Source organism: Leuciscus leuciscus (genome assembly GCF_965113295.1).
Source record: "Leuciscus leuciscus genome assembly, chromosome: 1".
NCBI lineage: Eukaryota > Metazoa > Chordata > Actinopteri > Cypriniformes > Leuciscidae > Leuciscus > Leuciscus leuciscus.
The window spans coordinates 39,898,301-39,922,125 of record NC_138725.1 but is presented as its reverse complement, the minus strand read 5'-3'; the positions used below and the strand labels follow the sequence as shown (position 1 = coordinate 39,922,125).

The window sequence follows — 23,825 nt, the reverse complement described above, 5'->3', positions numbered from 1 at the left end:
AAGGAAGAGGCAATAATAATCCTTTCCATTATAATTCGTTTTATTCATATCAGATACACATTGTGTAAGTAACTTTAAAGTTTACTCTATTCTTCTCCCAGTTGATCTGCCACTTACTTGTATGTATTTCGGGAGAAGTGGATGAATTAACGTGTTGTAAATCCAACAGATCCGATTCTCTGAACTGCGCGTCTGCGGCACAAACTAAGATGGCGGCGCCCATCGCGAATACAGCTGAACTAACGCGATGGCAGATATAAATGTGTTTAAACAACAAAACACTTCCACTTGCATATATTTGACAACCGGAATATCAGATATTTCATGCCATATCTAACAAATTTGTGAATATTTTGAATAAAAAAGGAAAAATGACATAAAAGCAGATCATCATTCATTCAGCTCTGTTGTTGCTGCAGTGTGTCACGTGACAATCAATGACGCGTCACCACGGAAACCATAAAGTGACACATTCTAAATAACGGTCGCCTTGAAAAACTCACGCTGGGGGGTCAGTCAGAATATTTTAAACTTACGTGTGAAAGGGTTAACAGTATTTTACTGTAAAACTACATGAAATGTCCCGTGAGAGCTATTACAGTTTTTCACGGTATATAATAAGGGTACATACCATTAAGGATTTAACATGTTTTTTTCCGTTGCTTTTTTACAGTATTTTACCGTTCAAATTACGAACATTTTTTACAGTGTATACATTTTACAACTTAACAGTACAAATTACAAATTTGAAATCACCAGATAACCTGCAGCTGACTTCACGTATAGAAAAAATACACGACTTAATATGATTTAAAAATGTTCATGTGCGCTGCATCATTTAAAATCCTAACGTTAGAGAAATTTACATATGTTTGTACACTTTTAACTGGTAGCTCTATTCTAAATATTTTGAAAAATGGAAAACCTAACGTGGGTGTTAGTGTAGCTGATACCAACTAGACGGCAACATTATTTGAAACCGCTGAATACTTGCATATGTTTGTAGCCATCCAAACAATTCCCCCCTTAGAGCGCGAACTTCTGTGCATCTGTTTGGAATACGTCTGAGTGCATGTTCAGCGATGACGTCACTTTTTTTTTTACGCCACTAGAGGACGTATGTTTGACATTAAAGTATTTGATTATGGTTGAATCTATTTTTCAAGTTCCCTAAACTCTTAACTTTAGTGTAGTTGTAAAAACTCAAAAAAACTATTACTGTTAATTTAAATCTCTGATAGATGTTGAAAAAACTGAAAAATAATAGTTAGCTAAACTTTTTGGCACATTTTGAGTAACAGGTACTTTCCATTTTAAGTTAGTTATACTGTTTGGGTTTACAGTGTATGTAAACACAAACTTTTATTTTGGATGCAATTTATCACGATTAATCGTTTCACAGCCCTAAATTTATTCATCTAACTTTTTTATTAATTTATCTGAGTTGCCGGAACGCAGCTCATGAATAAGAAACCAATTTGAAATGATTCGAGCTTTGTGACATGGTGCATTATCCTGCTGGAAGTAGCCATCAGAGGATGGGTACATGGTGGTCATAAAGGGATGGACATGGTCAGAAACAATGCTCAGGTAGGCCGTGGCATTTAAACGATGCCCAATTGGCACTAAGGGGCCTAAAGTGTACCAAGAAAACATCCCCCACACCATTACACCACCACCACCAGCCTGCACAGTGGTAACAAGGCATGATGGATCCATGTTCTCATTCTGTTTACGGCAAATTCTGACTCTACCATCTGAATGTCTCAACAGAAATCGAGACTCATCAGACCAGGCCACATTTTTCCAGTTTTCAACTGTCCAATTTTGGTGAGCTCGTGCAAATTGTAGCCTCTTTTTCCTATTTGTAGTGGAGATGAGTGGTACCCGGTGGGGTCTTCTGCTGTTGTAGCCCATCCGCCTCAAGGTTGTGCGTGTTGTGGCTTCACAAATGCTTTGCTGCATACCTCAGTTGTAACGAGTGGTTATTTCAGTCAAAGTTGCTCTTCTATCAGCTTGAATCAGTCGGCCCATTCTCCTCTGACCTCTAGCATCAACAAGGCATTTTTGCCCACAGGACTGCCGCATACTGGATGTTTTTCCCTTTTCACACCATTCTTTGTAAACCCTAGAAATGGTTGTGCGTGAAAATCCCAGTAACTGAGCAGATTGTGAAATACTCAGACCGGCCCGTCTGGCACCAACAACCATGCCACGCTCAAAATTGCTTAAATCACCTTTCTTTCCCATTCTGACATTCAGTTTGGAGTTCAGGAGATTGTCTTGACCAAGACCACACCCCTAAACGCATTGAAGCAACTGCCATGTGATTGGTTGATTAGATAATTGCATTAATGAGAAATTGAACAGGTGTTCCTAATAATCCTTTAGGTGAGTGTATATATATATATATATATATATATATTTTTTTTGTATAGGTCTATATATATATATATATATATATATATTTATTTCTACATCAGTTTAAACACAAATATATTTGATAAATAGAAAGTTCAAAAGAACAGCATTTATTTGAGCTATAAATCTTTTGTAACATTATAAATGTCTTTACTGTCACTTTTGATCAATTGAATGCATCCTCACTGAAAATGAAACGATAGCTTTTACTATAAATACAAACAGCATGCTTGTGCAAGATGTTTCGATGCGAAATTCTGTCCATTCGTGCACAGCCCACAAACAACATAACCTGAACGCAACCTACGAGTTTCAAAGCAAATCCATCCTCCGCTCAGATCCGAGCAACAACACCCACCTCAATTCCCTCTAAAGAGATGGCGGGCTAGATATCAGTGACTTCAGAGAGCCCTGAGCCGAAGGACAGTGGAAATAAATGAGGTGAGAAGGGTCAAACGCATAGGCTTCCCAAAGGCCGGAGCCGATATGCTGCTGTAATGGCTTTGTGGTGATTTACTCCATTCATTACAGTGAGATGCTGTCACCTTCTCTCAAAACACCAGAAACCCACGTGCAGTCGAGCCACATCTGTCACCAAATGGATCTATACTTAAGCAGAATGAAACCTATTTACGCTCTAGACTCAATGCATGATATTTACAGACACTTGAACAGACATGAAGAGAATTTCTCTCCAGCACTGATTCATGTTGAACTATGTAGTTTTAGTATCACTTTCTAAAGAAAAATGCGAGTAGTGTTTCCCTGTGCAGAAGCTGCCGCCATAACAGATTTTTTCCCGCTTCAACTCAAATCCATTTAGTTTGACCTAGTCTGACGCCTAATTCTTTTCACAAGCCTTATTCTATGCTAAACTCAACATTGTTACTAATATACGAGCCATGTGAACATGCTAGTAAAAAAGGACTTCAAAAAATAAATAAATCTGATCTTGCCACATAACATAGTTTCATCAGTTTCACATAGAAACAGTTATTTTAAATTGTAATAATATTTCACAAATTTACTGTATTTTTGTTCAATAAAAGCAGCCTTAGTGAGCAGAAGAGACTTCTTTCAAAAATATATATTTTTAAATCTTACCAACCCCAAGCTTTCTGAAAAGTTAAGAATATAACTTTGCTTATAAGCTATTGTAAATACCTGACAAGCAAATAATCTGGTCTGATTGCTTTGAAATTAATTTTTCCACATTATTTTCTCTTCATTCATGTCTGAAGCACTAACGGTGCAAGACAAATTACGCACTGAAGCAAGCTGAACTCATTAAATCTTCTACTATTCTCATTATTTTCAGCGAACCATCAAAAGGAACGGAAAATAATAGCATTTTTGAGAGGATAACCACAGAACAATGAGGAACTCCCATCAAAATTGTATTATCAGGCAGACAGTCTGACCCATGGGTCTATGACAGCTGCCATACACACCTGAGCCCGACCGACGGTGAACCGTCAGCCACATCGGCATCAAAATCAGTGCGTCTAACCTCTGATCTGCAGTGATAAACAATCCAAGTTGTTTATATGGCAGCGGGGGCTCGTATCTCAGGCTCCAGCTGGCTCTGACCGGATCCGATCGCCTTTAGGTGACTCAGGTTTGCTATGAGAGTACTTATGGTCGTCTAACACAAATGCCTTTCAAATCGCTGCACTCGAGACATCAGACACACCTGCTCACTATCTACCCTCTGCCTATTATGCTGTGTTACATGTTCAGCTTTCTTTAGTGTGTAATGTTGCTGTTTGAGCATGAAAAAGGTCTGCAAAGTTACAAAGCACAAAGTCACTCCAGAGGGAGTTATTCTCTACATCAGTAACACTGTTTCTGAACCCCCTGAAACGCCTCCATTGTAGTCTCTTGAGATTCTTCTGGGAACAAACAGGTCACAATATTCCTCTTTAAATAATTCCCTCACAAGGCATATGCAAAAATAAAGGGGGGCGAGGTCTGGTTGAGTTAGTTAGTAGTGTGTTGAAACGCGCAATTATGGTAAAGGACGTGACATTTCTGAAACACGCTCGAAGTGGTTGACCAATCACAACACACTGGTCCAGCTGACCAATCAGAGCACACTGAGCTTTTCAGAAGGAGGGGCTTCATAGAGAGAGAAACTAAACAGAGTGTTACTGACAGACTGAGAAGAGAGGTGCTGCAACAATGGAGAATATGAGAAAAATAGTGTTTTAGTCTTACTCAAGTAGACCCTAAAAACAAAATCAAGACTTTGTAAAAGGGCATAACAGGTCCTCTTTAAAATTCACAGGCCCTGCAGACTGTCAGATGAGGGTACCGAACTGGAGAACAGGTTGGTCCGCTAATATTGCATCTCTCTGGACCGTAAATGTCTGTCTTAAACGATAAAGAGAGTGTTGTGCTGACTTTGTGCAATTTTTGGTGGACTTTTATGCTGAGTTGTGGAAGGAACACGCTCACGGCTTATTCCTCACAGGAAATCTCATGAAACGGAGAAACTCTCCACGGTCATTAAACACACAATGACAGCTAATTATGAACAAAGCTACACTGTACGCTACAGTACATAATTCATTTTTGGATTCTTGCTCACTTGTTATAGCAGCTACTGATGAAAGATAAATGATGCAGAATCAAGCCAAATATCTCATTCATGAGCAGTACAGCTCAATGAGGCTAATTCATGGGACCTGAGTACAACAAATCTATGTCTAAATAATCTGTAAAACATGAGAATTTCCTTAAAGGGTTAGTTCACCCAAAAATGAAAATCATCCCATAATTGACTTACCCTCAAGCCATCCTAGATGTAAATGACTTTCTTCTTTCAGTCCAACAGAGATATATTTAAAACATATCCTGGCTCTTCCAAGCTTTATAAAGGGAGTGAATGGGGGGCGAAGGGAGGGACTCTTTTGATGGAAGAGGCAGGATATTTTTAAAATATAACTCTGACTGTGTTTGGCTGAAAGAAGAAAGTAATATGCACCTAAGATGGCTTGACGGCGAGTAAATTATGGAATAATTTTCATTTTTGGGTGAACTAACCCATTAAAAGGGTTTTTATTATGAATGATACAAAAATTAAAGTTCACCACAAGTGCTGACATCATCAGAGACTAGCCATATAGTCAAACTGTTCTGTTTATGAATTATTCATCCTTTAGCAGATGGTCTTAAGAATTTGAACTGGGCAATGTAACAAAAAAATTTCAATATGTTTCATCCTTTTGATGATATTCAATCTTAAAATATGTGAATTACTTTTAAAAAGAATTAATGGACTCAATATATTTAAAACAGTGCTGTTATTGTCATTTTTAAACTATTAAAATATTTATTTTTTTGCTGAAATAAAACACGAATATTTATGGAAGCTTGTTTCCGCCACAGAATAAATAATAAAAAAGGTAATTGCAACTTTTTATCTCAGAATTCTGACTTTTTTTTTTCCCACAATTGCGAGTTTACATCTCAAAATTCTGACTTTTTATCTCAGAATTGAGTGATATAAAGTTGCAATTGCATGTTATAAAGTCAGAATTGTATGATTTAAAGTTGCAATTGTATGTTATAAAGTCTGAACTGTGAGTTTATTTCTCGCAATCGCAAGTTTATATCTCGCAATTCTGACTTTATAACACAATTGAGACTTTATATCTCGTAATTCTGACTTTATATCTCGTAATTCTGACTTTATATCTCGCAATTCTGAGAAATAAAGTCAGAATGCGAGATGTAAACTCGCAATTGTGAGATAAAAAGTCGCAATTATCTTTTCAAATGTTTTATTCTGTGGCGGAAACAAGCTTCCATAAATATTAGATGAAAAACTAGAGTGAAAAAGAATAAATCAAATCAAAATCAAATGTATTTATTTTATTTAACATAATATGTCAAATTTATCATAATTTATTTAACATTATAAAATTTTACATAATAAATCATTTATTTAACATAATAAAAAACATAATAAAGTTTGTTGGTGTTTTACTAGTGTTCAGCTGGAAACTGAAGGCTATGTATCGCTATGTTTTTGGAGTTTTGCATAGGGTAGAGGTCCTAACCTTCCCGGCTTTAGAGCGGATCCCGAAGTGCGGCTCTCTCGTATAATCATGGTACCCTTGAGCAAGACATTCAATCACAGGTCATTCATTCAAGGGAGACTGACACTGAGGGTTAAAAAGCTTCCGCTAAGTGACAGATAACATCTGGTTCTCTGCTGCAGAACATTGGCTTAGTGCTCCGGCAGACACCGCACCGCAGGGACAAGAGGAAAGAGGCTACGTCAGAATGAGAAACAACACTGCCACTTTGAGTTTTTCACATTCTATTAATGGCTTTATGAGAACATACTTTGAGTCAATAGGTCAGAACAGAAGTCCCTCCTGTCACCTTCTGACACACCATACAATCTGGCATCAAAGTGCAGCTCTGTCATGCTGGGACAGCGGGATGTATTTACTCTTTGCTGTCTCATTAGCTGTCATAGCAGCGGCTGAAAGAACTTAAGTTACCTTGTCTTCCCTGTTGACTCACTCCTTGACACCAAAACACCCTTGTTCCGTCTCACCAGTGATGAGGAATACCTGGGGAAAGCTAGATGATAATTTTGAAAATGGAAAAATGTGCCTTGATGGTGCAGTTATAGAGCTAACTGAACCATGCTAACTTGACAAACTTTGATCCCTTGTTCTGGTTACGTGCAGGATGGGTAAGGAAGAGGAGAAGGAGAAGGAGAGGTGGATCCAATTTGCAGCCAAAACATAGTTTATTAAAAAAAGAAGATAATCTGAAACCAGGAACATACATAGGAGAAAAGGAGCAAACTAACACAACAGCATAGACAATATCGAACAAAGGACTGAACTAAACTCAGGGCTTAAATACACTCAACAAGAAACAGGTGATGAACATAATCTGTAACTATGGTAACGAATAATGAGAGGGGAAAATGGAGGGGGGGGGGGGGGGACAGGAACATAACACATGAAAACAAGGTGATACAAAGTAAAATCTATAAAACAATGAAAACCTAATATAGTTATATTTTATTATTTTTTTTATTGTTTGTAATTAATTAAATATTTAATACTATTTTATTAATATTTTGAATTAGATTTTGTTTTAATTTTAACTTAGTTTTGTTGTAGTTTTGTAATTTTGCAGTTTTGTAATTTTTACAAGCTTTTTTAAATGTCTATATATTTTTTTATTAATTTATACTTCAGTTGTTCAGGTACATATTACTATTTAGCACATATTACATATTAACATTTTGAATATTTTTATTTTTGTATTTTTCATTAAAGTTAAAGTTTCAATAAATTAGCCTTTTTGTCATTTAAAACAAATGTCTATATGGTTATTATTCATTTCTATTTTAAGTACATCAAGTTAAACTAAATGAAATTGAGAAACGTCAATTTAAAATTCAAAAATTTCTTTGTCTTTTTAAAATGTTTTTATTATTATTTTCTGTTTCCGTTTAAGTTATTTTATATTATACATATTACATATTTAGTAAATATTACATACTATTATAGTTTTTATTAATATTTGGAATTAGTTTAATTTTCAGTTAGTTTAATTTTCTGTTAAATTTCAGTTTTTTAATTTTAGTTAAATAGTTGCTTTGGCAACTGGCTGCAAATGAATTTTAAGTACCGTGCATTTTATTATAGTTATTATAATATTATAATTTTATTTACCATTTATTTTATTTTACTTTATTTTATTTCAAGTAACACAGTTTTTATGATTTAGTTTAGTTTCAGTTAACTATAATAACCCTGGTTCTTAACAACTAGAAAACTGCATGAACTGTCTCTACATTTACTGAGATATATACGACCACTGCAAGAGAAACTGTCTTTTCTCGGTTGTTGTCACAGAACTCACTACAGTCCCCTCTGGAGCGATCTAAGGTTAAGTGCTTCGCTCAAGAGCACAATGGTGATAACTAGCGCTCGGCCGCTGTGGGTTTTCAATGCTGTGTAATATCTAGGACGCAGTATATGGACAATATAATACTGATGGGGTCCAGAAGTCTGAGACCACATTGAAAAATCTGATATTTATTTTTAAACCTGGAAATAAACTGCAAGAAATAGGATTTTGAAGAAAATGAACACACATAAACCATGATAATAAGATAAAAAGAAAAATATTTCAAATTCTGCGTAATTTTTTCGTGACTAATCAAATGTAAGTAAAAGAGTGCCATTGATTATGTGACTCTTTGTACAGAAGGTCAGATGTTCTTGCTTCCATTGAAGCTCAAGATGTGTTTTTAATACTATAATTCAGAAAGGATGCATTAAATGGTCAAAAGTAACAGTAAAGACATTTATAATGTCACAAAAGATGTCCAATAAATGCTGGGTTTTTTTGTGTGTTTTTTACTTTCTATTCATCAAAGATTCCTGAACATAAATACATTGCAGTTTCCACAACAATATGTTTTCAACACTGATAATAATCAGAAATGTGTCTTGAGCATCAAATCATCATATCAGAATGATTTCTGAAGGATCATGTGACACTGAAGACTGGAGTAATGATGCTGAATATTCAGCTTTGATCACAGGAATAAATTACATTTTACAATATATTCAAATAGAAAACTGTTATTTGAAATTGAAAGAATATTTCACAATATTACAGTTTTTACTGTATTTGTAATCAAATAATGCAGCCTTGGTGAGAGACCGCCCCAAAAACCTTTGATCAGTAGCATAGTTTCATTTGTAATGTTTTGAAGTGTATTAAAGTGGTGGTATAATGCCCTTTTCACAAGATGTAAAATAAATCTCTGATGTCCCCAGAGTGTATATGTGAAGTTTTAGCTCAACATACCCCACAGATATTTTTATATAGCATGTTAAAATTGTCACTTTTTGAGGGTGAGCAAAAACACAGTTTTGTGACTGTTCCTTTAAATGCAAATGAGCTGCTGCTCCCAGCACAGAGGGCGGAGCTTCAACAGCTTGCACTCACACAGACATGCAATGAACATTTCTAAAACTTTTAGTCTTTTATGTTCAAACCGAAGTCAGACAATGATGGAGAGACTCAAGAAGAAGTGACAACATGTAGACAACATTTCTGAATGGTTAGTTGATGAATTTATGTAGCTTATCTGTAGTTATCTTCTAGTCATTGATTAGCATATTCTGTCTTGATAATCTATAAATCGTGCCTTGGGGGCGGGGTTTATGTAAATTTTAGGGTTAGTGATGCCACTAGTCTCTACCAGCCGTTTGTTGTAGTCCTTAAAATTTGTGATTTCTAAAAAAGTAAATATCTCCCTTTGCTTTGAACTTTGAGCATTGTAACTTTGCAGATGTTGTTTATGCTCAAACAGCAACATTACACACTAACTAAAGTAAAAAAAGTGAAATCAAAATCAACCACCCCTTTAAAAAATAATAATAATAATTTCTCAGAATTTTGGTCTCCATTGCATGAGACAATTCAATAAATCTGTGTATCAATAGATTTTTTAACACCCCTGTCAATTTTCCAAGCTATATCGTTACTCAAGTATGATTATCTCAAAATGGCCAAACAGTAGCTAATTAACCAAGTGATATATATCGATCTATAACTAGTGCTAACTCACGTCTCGCTCTTTGTTAAGATCGAACCAGCAACTCTCATGTAACCAGTCAAGAGTCCTTAACCATTACACCCACTACCACCCCATCAAGGTTAAAACAATGTCAAAATCTCCACTTCATGATAAAAGACTGATATAAACAAACACATTTAAGTTGATCAATTCACAACCTACGCTCTCTTCTTGAAAGCATGCAGTTTGAATTTTCTGAATATATGACTGAAGTTCTGGGTTATATATGTTAATTTATGCAGATTTCTCCAAAATCCCTCTGGGAGAAATAGCACAGAACCTCACCTCTTTTCCACCCCATAAACACATTATTTGCCTCCTTCACTCTCCCACCGGACTGCCTTCATTCCTCTCTGTGAAGGTCAACCTGAAGGTTGTTCAACAGTAACACATGCACACTTCCATTAGACGAACGACATGAAAGTGAAATGAATGGAAAATGAGTCATTCGCAGATGAACTGAGAAGAATGTAGGTGATTAATCAAGGGTTTTCATTTTAACACCATTGATTTGAACATCTGCAGAATTTTAGGTGAAACAAATGGGCAGTTATTTTATGTCTACAAAACTGATTGTACAATCTGACTCACTTGAATAAGTAATACGAAAATACACGCATTGAGAGTGGAAAAATAACTGTGGATTTCAGGAAATGGGACAGGCTAGAATCAATACTATCTCAAAATATAATTGAACAAGAGAATCAAGTAAGAAACCACATAAAACAATCTAGCAACCTAATTTTCTTTTAGAAAAAAGGTTAATCAGAGTTTAATAAAGAACTCTAGGGTTCTCGGCTCAATTTAAAGATCCCTCTATGCCAAAAATGTTTTATATAAGGATAAATGTCTTAAATGCATAATCAAAGTTTAAAAAAAAAAAGATTTAAAACTAAATCCATAAAATGATGGGAACCCCTAAAAGGTTATGGGATATTTTGCACCAGAGGGACATTTTCATAGTTCTTATAACTATTGGCGAAGTACCCACTTTTCGCTGTGTTCACACCACAGGAACTGGGAATGATTTTAGTTATAGGAACGCCTGTTGGGAGGACTAACTATTACTTCAGAGTAAGGTCTAATAGGAACTACCAGTGACGTAAGTGTATGGTGATTGGCTGAATTCAATAAAGAGATAGTGTGCACATCCAGACACTTTTTGGCAGGTGCTCGATCAAAATTAATCATCAAACTCAAAATAAACAAAAATCGGCACACTGCTACTTATGCTCCCAAAGATTTATTAAAAAGAGCAACGTTTCAACCCAAAGGGTCTTCGTCAGGCAAGCAACAATCATAGACAGATACAATTTATATCAGTGTGAACCGTCACACCTGACCTCATTAATTAACTAATTACATTGTATCTGTCAATGATTGTTGCTTGCCTGACGAAGACCCTTTGGGTCGAAACTTTGCTCTTTTTAATAAATCTTTGGGAGCATAAGTAGCAGTGTGCCGATTTTTGTTTATTTTGAGTTTGACTGGCTGAACGCATGCCATAACAAAACACAGGCACCCGCCTTTTTTTAAAAGGCGTGTAAACACAGAGTTTACAAATACAGTACTTACTCCATGAACATGGAAAACAGCGATAGATGGACCAGTGTCCGAATTCACTCACTTGTTTTCATTCACTCCTTAAAGTGGACTATATTAGTGGAGTAATGTAGGGAATAGTGAATAAGGGTATGGGGGAGCGATTTCAGACTCTGGGTTGCGTTTCCCAAAATTATCGTAAGCTTAAGTTGATCGTAGAACAAATGCCACCAATGGTCTCTACGATCAATATAGGCTTACGGTGCTTTTGGGAAATGCAGGCCTAGTGGCTAGTTCCTACATGTATAACTGTGTTTCTGTAACTAACCGGTGCAAATTAATATGAAGTGCCTTAAAGAACTCTTTAAGTTTCTACAGAACTTCCTTCTTTTCTAAGAGTGACAAACACAAAATCATTTAGAATACCATAGCGATGTTTTACCAACGTCCTATCAACATGCAAATGGCTGCAATGTTGCTCTTTGAGCTCTATGATTTCATAAGAGGTCACCCTCATGTCACCCTCATGACACACAGAGACCAGTTTATGGAAATTCACAGACGATATATTGATTGATATGCAATTAACATTCTGCAACTTACAAATTCACACATACAAGGCATGTTATTGACTAACACTTGACCAGTGCTACTGGGGGAATACTTTGAAACTGTATCATAAACTACTAAAGCACTAAATCACTAGTTAGGCTACAGTCAAGCTTTGTTGTTTAAAATAATTATAGTTAGCTACCCTACAAGCTACTAACAAAAAGTAGCTCAACTGAGGGGTTAAAGCATTCAGATAATTAAACAGATACATTTACACTAAACACAATAAATAAACTAGCAAAAATGACAATTTACATAGCTGAATGCTGAGAACTTAGCAAAGAATAACATTTAACAATTTCGCTACCACATGGTGATATAAGCAATCAACAATAAATAGATAGATTTACCACCATTTTAACTAATAAAACCAGAAAAAAACAACCATTTACATACCTGAATGCTAGAAACTTATGAAGAAAAACAGCATTTAACTATTTTGCAAAAAAACTGTCTCTTTACAAGCTACTCATACTCAAGGTTTGACATTTTCACCTGCCAAAACTGCCAAATGTGGGTTGAATTTTATATTTCAGAGTGAAGCACGACACTTTAATTATTTACACGTTTCTTCCAGCGTCTCAAAGCGGCTTCATTCACACTAAATGCTGCTCCACACAAACTCAGTCTCAGCATGTGCTGCTTGTTTGGGTTTCCAAAAACATGCATTTGGGAACACAAAGTCTGACGTGCTTGTTCACAACAATTTCAAAATAATAGTTTAAACCCTCGGCCTGAGTTTGCATGTTTTGATGTGCACATGTTCTTGTTTAAGAAATTGCAGTGGCTGTTGCATTTCTATCGCAAAGAACTGGCAAAATATTAAAGATTAAGTGGGCATTTGAATTAAATGTTGTTTAAACAATATTAAACAAGGATTTGATCATGCTCTAAAGTGTAACAACAATCATCACAGGCTGCTGTCGCCCTCTGCAGGCATTTGTTATACATAATGTGCATAAGTTGATTACGCTTGTTGAACCTTGATACTTGCTTCTGACACTTTTTTTGAGTCTCATTGTTTTTATATATGCATTTTAAGTCATTTTAAAGGTTATTGTTCGCTTATTACCACAAAAATATTATCTGATTACTCGATTAATCGTCAAAATAATTATAAGATTACTCGATTACCAAAATAATCGTTAGTGACAGGCCTAGATTAGTTAAAACATTTACAATGCACCTGCATTATGCTATGTGGCTTTGGAAACTTTGGAAAATCGTCATTTATATATAGCTGGCTGCTAAAAGCATTTAACAGTTTCACAACAACACTGTGATAGCAATCAAAATGATTAACATACATACATTTACAATAAATGCAACTAATTAAACCAAAAAAAAAAATCATATTTATTGCTAAAAACTTACCGAAGAACAGCTGCATTTAACTTTTCCGCAACCAAACTATCTTTTAACAAGCTACTCATACAGCTAAACTACTTTAAGTAAAATTATTAATAAAATTGTTCCACATTACAATAAGAAAAGTAGCTCAGTTGAGGTGACAGCATTTAAAGCAGCAAAAAAAGAAAAAGAAATGTACACTAATACAACCAGTAAAACCAGCAAAACTGTACATAGCTTAGCGCTAAAAACAAAACAAAGAATTTCACAACCAAACTGAGAATGTCACAGAACTTTTTATTTGATTCATTAATCATTTATTGACAAAAACGTTCCATATAAATGGACCAATTCACTAAAATGAAGAGGGAAGAATTTATTGGAAAAGTAGCTTGTTGTTGCAAAAGCTACTCTGAAAATAACCAAGCTAACTAGAAGAACAATCATAACCTACTTCAAACTGAGTTCACATGAAAAATTGTAGGCCACAAAGATATGACCCATATTCTCTCTTCGGTTGAAATTGAAATGCCTGACAAAACGACCGTTTGCATAGCCCGACGTTAAGGGAGGTGGCATCGTTCTCTGAAACCGCGGGAGGACAGGGCACAGTCAGGTCCTTTCCAGGGAAACGGCCAAAAATAGCCTCCATTTCCACTCAAACGAACACTCCACACAACAGGGGCCTGCGCACACACACACACAAACGCTAGCACACACTCGCACAGTGGGAAGTCGGAAGTGCCAGAGGGTACGGGATGTGAAAGACACAAAGATACACGCCACCGAGACACTCAAGAACACTTGTGCTAAGAGGTTATTTTATTAAACGCTTTAATCTCTCAGAAATCGCCCCCAAATGCACTTGTTTTTGCTTGGGCCTACTCCTCTTCACTTGGGCGATGCCTTGGTCTTCACCAAGAAAGGTTGAAAGAAATGTTCATTGGGGTTAGAACCCTAGGGTTCTTGACTCAATCTTAAAGAAACCCTTATGCCAAAAAGGTTCTATATAAGAAGAAATATCTTAAATGATGGCATAATACTTTCATGTTCATCAGGTTATATTTGAATCTTTTCTAGTAATAAAGCATGTTTACGAGCTGTTTGATTCATAACATTGAATTATGAGTTAAAACTAAATCCATCAAATGATCAAATTCCATATATGAAGCGCCTGAAAGAACCATTTTAGCTTTTATATATAATCTTTTCTTCTAAGAGTGATGTTTATCCAAAGCAACAGTTATGACTATTCTTATTTTTGCTATTTATAAAGCAGACTGTGGTTTATTGGACGTGTACAGCATTGTGGAAACGACAGTGACCAGATGGTATTGTGGAAACGACAGTGACTTATTCGTGGCTTGCAAGCAATACAATATTTCAGAGCTAGAGTGTGTGAGGTCAGGATATTGTTTTTCTTGACTAGAGCACTGGAGGCGACTGAATAAGAACACATTGATCATTCCCTCTCCATTTACTTCAAATCCGTTTTCCTAGCATTCATGTTTCCTATTAGAGGTGGGTTGTTCCTGTTATGCACTAACCTCTGCAAGTCTTAAAAATTTAGAAGAAAGTGAAGTTTGTTTGCTCATTTAAAGAACTGTATCTAATTATAATAACAAACTTGGATGTTTTATAGTGAGACAACTCATTCATGAAAATGCATTGCTAATGCACACCGCTATTGTTTTCCCACCAAAATGATGTCACTTCCTGGAGGATGATGTCATTAGTGGGCTTTTGTTTGAATTTACAAAAGACTTGGGGGGAAAACAGGATGGAAGGAGATATTTGAGGATATTTTTCTTTGAAACATTGAAAAGTATGAAACACTTGGAATGTTTCTTAGAAACATTTCCAACTTTTTCCATGTTAGATGGATTATAATATTGTGATGAAAGAAAGCTAAATAATATTTCCATTTACAGTCAATTTTCCCAGAAGTGGAAAAATATACATGTATATAAAGTTAATCTGGTCTTTTAGCAGGCCATAAGCATATAAAGCAGTGAAATGTGTTAAAAAGTTACTTATATATTTTCCATCATTAGAATTGGAAAAGTTTAATATTTTTTTCAATGTAGTGTAATGTAATAGGTCACACTTTAGATTAGGGTCCAATTCTCACTACTAACTAAATATTAACTACAACTTTTGCCTCAATAAACTCCTAATTACTGCTTATTAATAGTTAGTACGGTAGTTGTTTAGTTTACATATTGGGTTGGATTAAGGGATGTAGAATATGGTCATGCAGACTCAATATGTGCTTTATAAGCACTAATAAACAACCAATCTCCAAGTAATATGCATGCTAATAAGCATAGTTAATAGTCGACCCTAAACAGTTAACACACAAGGACTAAAAGCTGCAAAACCCCAATTTAGATTTGATGTTGTCTTGGTTTCATGGCTTGATTTCACAGAGACATGAACACGCACTGCACAGTGGGAATGACCCAGGTGTGCTGTGTCTTTGTTGGTTTCCGCAGCTTGATTTCACCAGTAAATTGAAAGAACTTGCTCCGAAAGTCAGCAGAGCATCAGAGCCAATGCTTTCATTTAAACACATGTTCAATCCAAAAGAACATCTAAAGGGAGACTGCAGTTTTGTGATTAGCGTCCAGGTCGGTGTGATTTACTCGAGACCTGGACAGTCTCCATTCTCGGATCTGCCAGGTTTCCACACAAGCTCGCTACTTTGCTTCCCTGATTTACGCAGCTACTGCGAGCAGCTGGAAGATTTTTGCCGGTCTGGAGTCGAAGACTCGCTTGACGGAGAGCTCATTCAATGGGCCTGTAAATCCATGAGGGAAATATAAATCCTGGGCACTGGACTAAATACTCTCCGGAGTGGGAAAATTAAGCTTTCAGCCAGTGAACGAGAGGGGGAAAAAAGGGTAAACGCCTGAAGAGGGGCAATCAACTAAATATAAGATATGAGGAAAAGAATGTCGCCCCTTTAATCATTTTGTTGATGATTAAAGAGAGGAAGTCATATATTAAAGCTTCAGGCCGCGGGTACAGCGTGTGTTAAACCGTGTGAAATGAGATGCAGAGAATTCAACAGAGAGTTCAGTGGTGTTTGATAAAGAAAGGTTGTTATGCAATGTTACACTTGCCCTTGCTGTACCGTTCTGAGTCATGAAATTGAAAGAAGAAGAAAAAAAAAACTAAGAGCAAAACCATCCACTGGAAAGACTACAGTACACAGTGACACAAAATAGAGAATGAAGGAGATAAACTGAGAGAGGAACTGACAGATATTCAGAAACAGGCGCCATGGGACCGTCTTAAGGAGGCCATTTTACCCTTTTAAATGAAGGCTGAAGGAATGACGGGGTAAAAAAAAAAGAAGCTTGGTTCCTCAAGAGACTCAAATCCTGTCTGATTGAGGGGGAGTGCTGGCAAGCAACGCTAGCAAAATGAAGCGAGACTCTCAAGGGCGACAGATGCGCCATAATTTCCAGTTGACCCGCAGGACCTGCTGGACACGCGACTGCTACCGCATGAGGATGCAGTGACAGCACAGAGATTTGTTCTGGCACAGCGATTTCAGTTTCACCAAGTGATTATATCCACTCAACAAACAGCCGTTTGGGATCCTTCAGCGCTTAGATTCAAGCACGGCAGATAAAGATGTCAAAAGTCCTGGGTTGGTTTTTGACGTGTTTTACCTTATGCCGGCTTCAGACTACACAATGTTTTTGTCTGTTGCGATAGTCACTGTGTCAGATTATGAGTTTTTCACTCATATGGCCCTATCATTCCCTTGGTGCAATGCGACGCAAGTGTTTTTTGCAAGTTTTAGCCAACAGAGTTATCATTTTCACGTCCTGCTTAAATAGCAAATGCATTTGCGCTCATCTGTGCATCCATGGGCGTGCTGTTCTGAAAACGAGGTGTGTTCAGGCACATTATTGGCGCGTTGCTATTTTAGCAACTGAAATAGACTGCGCCATTGACCAACAAAAACCAAGTCAATGGCACAATCTTTTTTTTGTTATTTAAAGAGCGCGTTAGTAATATGCGCATATAGGTGGGTCCACACTTTGTCCCGTAGATGATCTGCTTACGCTTTAATCTCACGCACGAGCAAATCCGTTTCCTCACTTGAGAAGCGTTCAGTTTTTCCGCTTGCAAAATCTGCCATGTAAATAGCGAATCCGCCATGGCGCGAGCACAACTGGCTTTTAAAGGGAATGGGAGATGAGACTCTGATTGGTTTATTGCACGTTATGCCCAAAACACAAATTACTCATTAAGAGAATAGGCACAAGTCTTTTAGACCATGCACTGGGTGCGCCGACCATTTTTCCCGTCGTTAAACTTGCAAAAGTGGATTCAGACACGCCCTAAGTGCACTTTCTGCACTTTAGACCATGCTTATATCGTTAAAATAGGGCCCCTAAACTCTTGAGGTGTCGTGGACAAGAAACATCTCAGACTACATGTTGCTTCCTGACCAATCATTGCTTGCCGTCTTTAACAACATGCATGATGTCATTGAGAAGGCGGAACTAGCGACTGACTTCCGAAAACAAGAGCGTAAACAAATAATGGTTGTACTAGCCTAATGCTAATTCCAGTATTCGTCGGGTTGCTGAAGCGGCTCTGCTATCGTTCGCCAGCATTTATCTTTTTTCACTCAGTCATAGTAATCACTCAAAGACACATCATAAAGTCTGGAGTATTGTTGCAATCGCTCCATTAACATTTCCAAAATTACAAAGTTTCTTCTAACAGCACCAATACCATCGTCTCTCTTTCGTTTCGCATGTTTGAAAGCTGTGTATACAAGAGCTTCTGTGCTCCTATTGGTCAATGTCACAGATGTGAAAGAACCTGTTGTAGAGGGCCGAAAAAAATTAAACATGCTAGTTTTTCTGTCCTGAAGCGTCTCAAACACGGCATCGGTAGTCATTCACTATGACACTCTATACAAGATGAAATTATCGATTCTTACGTCCTGTTTGCACAAACATATCGTTGCTGATATGTGACACTGGACCACAAAACCAGTCACATGGGTAAATTTTTCGAAATTGAGCTTTATACATAATCTGAAAGCTGAATAAATAAGCTTTCCATTGATGTATGCTTTGTTAGGATAGGACAACATTTGGCCGAGATACTTCTGAGGGTGCAAAATAATCGAAACATTGAGAAAATCGCCTTTAAAGTTGTCCATTTATGTTCGCGATTGTGCTGCATTCACTCACAAAGATAAATGTTTTATATATTTACGGTAGACAATTTACAAAATATCTTCATAGAACATGATCTTTGCTTAATATCCTAATGATTTTTGGCATAAAAGAAAAAACGATAATTTTGACCCGACTATTGCCACAAATATACCGGTGCGACTTATGACTGGTTTTGTGAGCCAGGGTCACATATTGTGTAATCTGATTCCCAGCATTAAAGGCTATTTCAGTGACGATGACTTATGAATATTTCACATATTTCATATTCATGAAAAACAATTATATGTGAAGACTTTAATCCAATCTGCAGGAGTAAAGGACAAGAGCCACTTTGCTAATCTTAAGGTTTAGCCACTCGATGTTAGAAACCTGTTATCAATACTGTCAAAATGTGAATTCCATTTTCCATATTAATAAGGTCTGGCATTCCTCATTAAATGAAGAGGATCTATTAAGTAACTATAATTATGACCTGAAAGGATTAATAACACACTGGGACATTTATATTCTATTCGGCTAAGAAAAATGTGTCCAATTATTGGCTTTTGCTTGAGCTCAAGTATAATTAACACAAAGAGGGAAGCATTTGCATAAGGTAATTATGTAAAAATGCCAGCTTTCTGCCACATTTATACAAATGTCGATGCTTTGGAACTTGTGAGAATCCAATACTTGATATAAGAGAAGTTGCCAGCCATTAAGTGAAATAAGAGATTAGCACACAAATGATTGAAAATTTAAATATGCAACTGAAACAAATGTACAAATGTAGCTTGCATGCTAACCTTATTACCCTGCAAAAAAAAAGGTTGCTAATTTGTCTTTGTTGATTGCTCATTAGAAAGCTCATTAAATCAGGATACAGATCTTTTTGCAGATCTTTTGCAAGACAAAATGATTCTACAAACCTCCACCATGAATCTCTTCCTGATGGATAACCAGCCATTAAAGGGGCAGTTCGCCCAAAAATTTTTTTCCAAACCTGTATGGCTATTTATCAGGCATCTCTCTCTCTCTCTCTCTCTCTCTCTCTCTCTCTCTCTCTCTCTCTCTCTCTCTCTCTCTCTCTCTCTCTCTCAACAAAGGTAAAAAATATCTCTTTTGTGTTTTGCAGAAGAAAGAAACTCATACAGGTTTGAAACAACAAGAATGGTGTGAATGGTGACAGAATTTTAATTTAAGGGTAAAACAAAAAACAAAAGAACAAAACAAAAAAAATTCATTTCAAGACTGCACTGAATGCACTGACACGACTAGGCAGCAGAAAATGTTGCTAATTTGCAATTTTCAAATGCAAATTTTGCTTTGTTGACCACTGAGCAGAAAACACAATAAATGGCAGGCCTTTTCCAAGAAAAATGTACTGTACAAATAACCAAAATGAATCTCTTCCTGAAGGCTGCAGAAATGGCTAGACAGCATGCCTAAAAGATCTGCTCCAATAACTGAATATGTCACAGCAACTGTAGAGGAAAAGATTCAACAAAACATTTTGACAAGTAGACCCTACGGACACTGACAATACACAGACTGAAGTGAGATTCAAAGCAGCTTAGAAAGTTTTAACAGCCAGATGATCCAAACGTGTCACACTCAGTCCTCCGAGGCACGGTTTCACAACAAAGACGAAGCACAGTGCTAAGCAAGGAAACATCTTTGCTTGCTCATGTACATCATTAGTCATTAGAACATCTGAAATGCATATCTTACCTTTAAGCTGATCTGCAACCACACTTGGTCCGATCCTTTCTGTGACTCGGCCGTCTTCTCGCAAGTAGCTGTCATCCAAGAACTTGTCTGTGGCTTCCGACAGGTGAACCTTCCCGGCGACACCCAACTGCTCCATGAGATTGGCTAAGTTGACATCATTGGACCAGACATCAAATTTAAAGCGTTTCATGCCGAGGATCCCGCAGAGCACGGTGCCCGTGTGGACGCCGACACGCATGTTGACCATTTCCTTTTTCTCTTGACAGAACTGCTCAATGGCCTGGATCATGCCAAGCCCCATCTCCACGCAGCAGTAAGCATGGTCCTCTCGAGGCTCGGGACAACCAGCCACACAATAGTAACAGTCTCCCAGCGTGCTGATCTTCTCGCAGCATGTGAGCTCGCACAGGTGATCGAAGCGTCCGAATAAGTCGTTGAGGAGTCCCACCAGGGCATGCGCCGACTTGTTGGCACTCATCTTGGTGAATCCCACAATGTCGGCGAACAGGATGCTGACCGGCTCCATGCGTTTCATGTTGAAAGGCCGAAAGATGATCTGACCCCGAGGTATCGAGGTCTTCTTGCGTTTGGTGCTCTTAGGGCTGGAGGCACCCGCAATAGCCGCTCCCGTCGAGTAGCGCTTAACTGAATTGTCATTGTCATCATCGCCCTGTTTCATAAGCTCATCCGCCACCCTACGAGGCATCACCGAGTGAATCATCCGCTCCTTCAGGGCCTTTTCGACCTCCAAGTCTTTCCCATGCATGATAGCTTGGCCGACCTTGAGGAACGTGCTGCGTGAACGCACTTCAGACATAATGAAAAGGTGAATACCAATGATGTGGGCGCAGACATGCAAAATGGCTCTTCCAGGGATCAGCCAGTAGAGGGTTTCCAAATGTTCCTCAGTGGAATTGCTCCATCCATTTGCTTGAATCAAGTGCATCCAGCCAAGTGTCTCAAAAAGCACAGAATAGAGCAGGCCTAGCAGTAATGAAGCGTAAAGACGGACATGGAGGAAACTGTAGAGCAACGAAAGCACCTCCATGCCGAGAGAGAAGGTGCCAACTGGGGACAAACAGGGCACTACTGGACCTCCACTGCGGGTGGCTTCAAACGTCAGGTTTTTATCCTCGGCACCACTGAAGTCGCCTGCATCATCTTCCTTCAAAGGAGGCACATTAAAGTCACTAAAGCCAGACGTTTGGATCTGAGGTGCAAGAGTGAGGGCAAATGTCACTACAATGAGCAACAGCGAGGCTTGATTGTAGCAGTGGGTGTAGAAGCGGGTGAACGTGAAGACGAACAGGACAGAACAGAGGAGTAGGAAGGAGGCCGTGGGCAATAAGAAGGCAGTCTGTTCACATCGGTTAGCATTAATGATGAAGAACAACCCCCAGAGGAGGCTGGCGGCCGCCATGTAAAACAACACACAGCGGAAACGTCTTTGCGTCTGAGGGAAGCAGCGCTCGCGGCATGCCTCCTCTAGAATGTTCGAGTCGAACTTGGGGTTCCAGAAGTGTCCAGCCGACCTCTCAAACAGCTGCGGCATCTTCCTCTGAGACCTGAGGCCTTTGATCACCGACTTGCGGATGGTAGATTCGCCCGAGCTACAGCTGGAGGAAATACTGTACTTGCAATGTTTGGAGCCCCCAATGATACTACACATGGCGCTGGCACCCAGACTCCCACGCTGCTGTTTGTGCGGTTTGGTGCTGCTGATACGCACAGACACAGCACCATCACCACTGGACTCACAGCTTACTTCGCTGTTGTGATACAGCAGATGTTGGTGTTGAGGAGAAGCCATGATACTGTTCAGATCAGCGTCGAGCTGGGATACATGCAAAAAAAAGGTGCTCGGATGGAAAAAGAATCAAGTCATTTGAGTCAAACAACTCTGACGTCTAGATGGCAAATGGTTTACTCATGCATTTAGACAGTTCCAGGATTTTAAGTTTGGTTATTTCACCTCATGACGTCAATAGCGCATTCCTCTTTTTTTCTGTCCTTCTTGACGCACATGGGTTTAGAGAGGTTTATCCAAAATGCATTGAATCTTTCAACTTACTACAAGTGAATCAAAATTTTCTTCCACTAGTTAATCAAAGTTACATAATAACACCACAAAAATGAAGGTTTAAGTCAAGCACTGTTTGCTTTGACTCCTTGGGGAACTTCTTAACTCCATTCTGACGCCAGATGCACCATTTTCACTATAAATGAGCCATTTAAAGGACTGTCAGCATGCATGCTTTAAGTCATGGCATTTCTCATATCCACCACAGTCCATGCATAATAAAGTCCAAAAACCCTTGATGAAATACACAAATATTCAAAAAGTCAAACTGCAAGAAGGAGAGGAGTATCTCAGATCAGCCCATGTGTCCAAACTAAAAAAAAAAACATGATTTGTTTCAACATCATTCACTACGCAAGAAAAATAAACCGGTTTCCTAAAGATAAACCTTCCCCCCTCTTTTGTTCTTTAGATTCAGAATACGTGTCCAGTGGGGACTCCGCGTCATGTCAAGCGGACATAAAGGGCACAACAGCGTCACTGCTGTCAAAAACATAAAACACATTTGGAAAAAATCATCTAGTTTCTCTTTCCTAGCCTGTAGCACCGACCTTTCCTGAGTTCCCAGTCCGGATCTTGCGGGCGCTTCAATTCCGAATTAACGGGATTAAAAATCATGAAGATTGCACATATGGATTAACGCCACAAAAACGTATAATTCAAGGTGCATAAATTACTAAATGTCCATTATATTCCTTTAGTCTCAAAACACTTAGATTTTATTTCAGGTTAGGCTGCTTGAAATCATCTTAAGCCATTTATGTCAGTGCATGTAAAACTTCAGTGCTTCAAATGAAGAATGAATTCACCTTGTTGGTCAGAATTCAGTTAAGTTTCCATTTATTTTACAGAGGCAGAAAGTCTGCACTTCTCTCTCTCCAAAGACTCGCAGGGCTAAAGTGCCTCTTTGGTTTCTCTTCAGGACTCATTTCCACGGGCAGCTTTTCCTGTGATATCCAAACAAATCTCTTTCTCAGCCGGTTCCTCAAATTTCCCCATCAGAGCTCAGCTTGGCAGTCCTGACACATGCCAGTGTCTCGCGCGTATCATAGTTGACTTGTGTGCTCTCGCGCGGCTCGGGTGCGCCGGTGGCCATCAGACATCAGGAAGATCTCCATCTGTATTCGCAATCCGAAGCGGTGTCTGTACAAATCCAACAGACGCTGGAAATACATTTAGAGGTGGGGATAAACGCGTGCGTGTGCGTGCACGCTCCGGACTGAGAACAACAGAAGGGAGGCGAGCACGCATTCATATGGAGGTGGGC

At 38.1% G+C, this 23,825-nt stretch overlaps 1 protein-coding gene across 1 annotated transcript in view; it reads right to left on the bottom strand.

The window, feature by feature from the left end:
• LOC309506727 (adenylate cyclase 9) overlaps positions 1-23,799 on the bottom strand; it is a 67,141-nt gene extending 43,342 nt beyond the window's left edge. The window contains exon 1 of the mRNA XM_082180665.1: positions 20,479-23,799. Within this exon, the coding sequence (XP_082036791.1) occupies positions 20,479-22,288 (1,810 nt within the window). The 5' untranslated portion in view covers positions 22,289-23,799. The remainder of the gene's footprint in view (positions 1-20,478) is intronic.
• Positions 23,800-23,825: the final 26 nt, after the last annotated feature.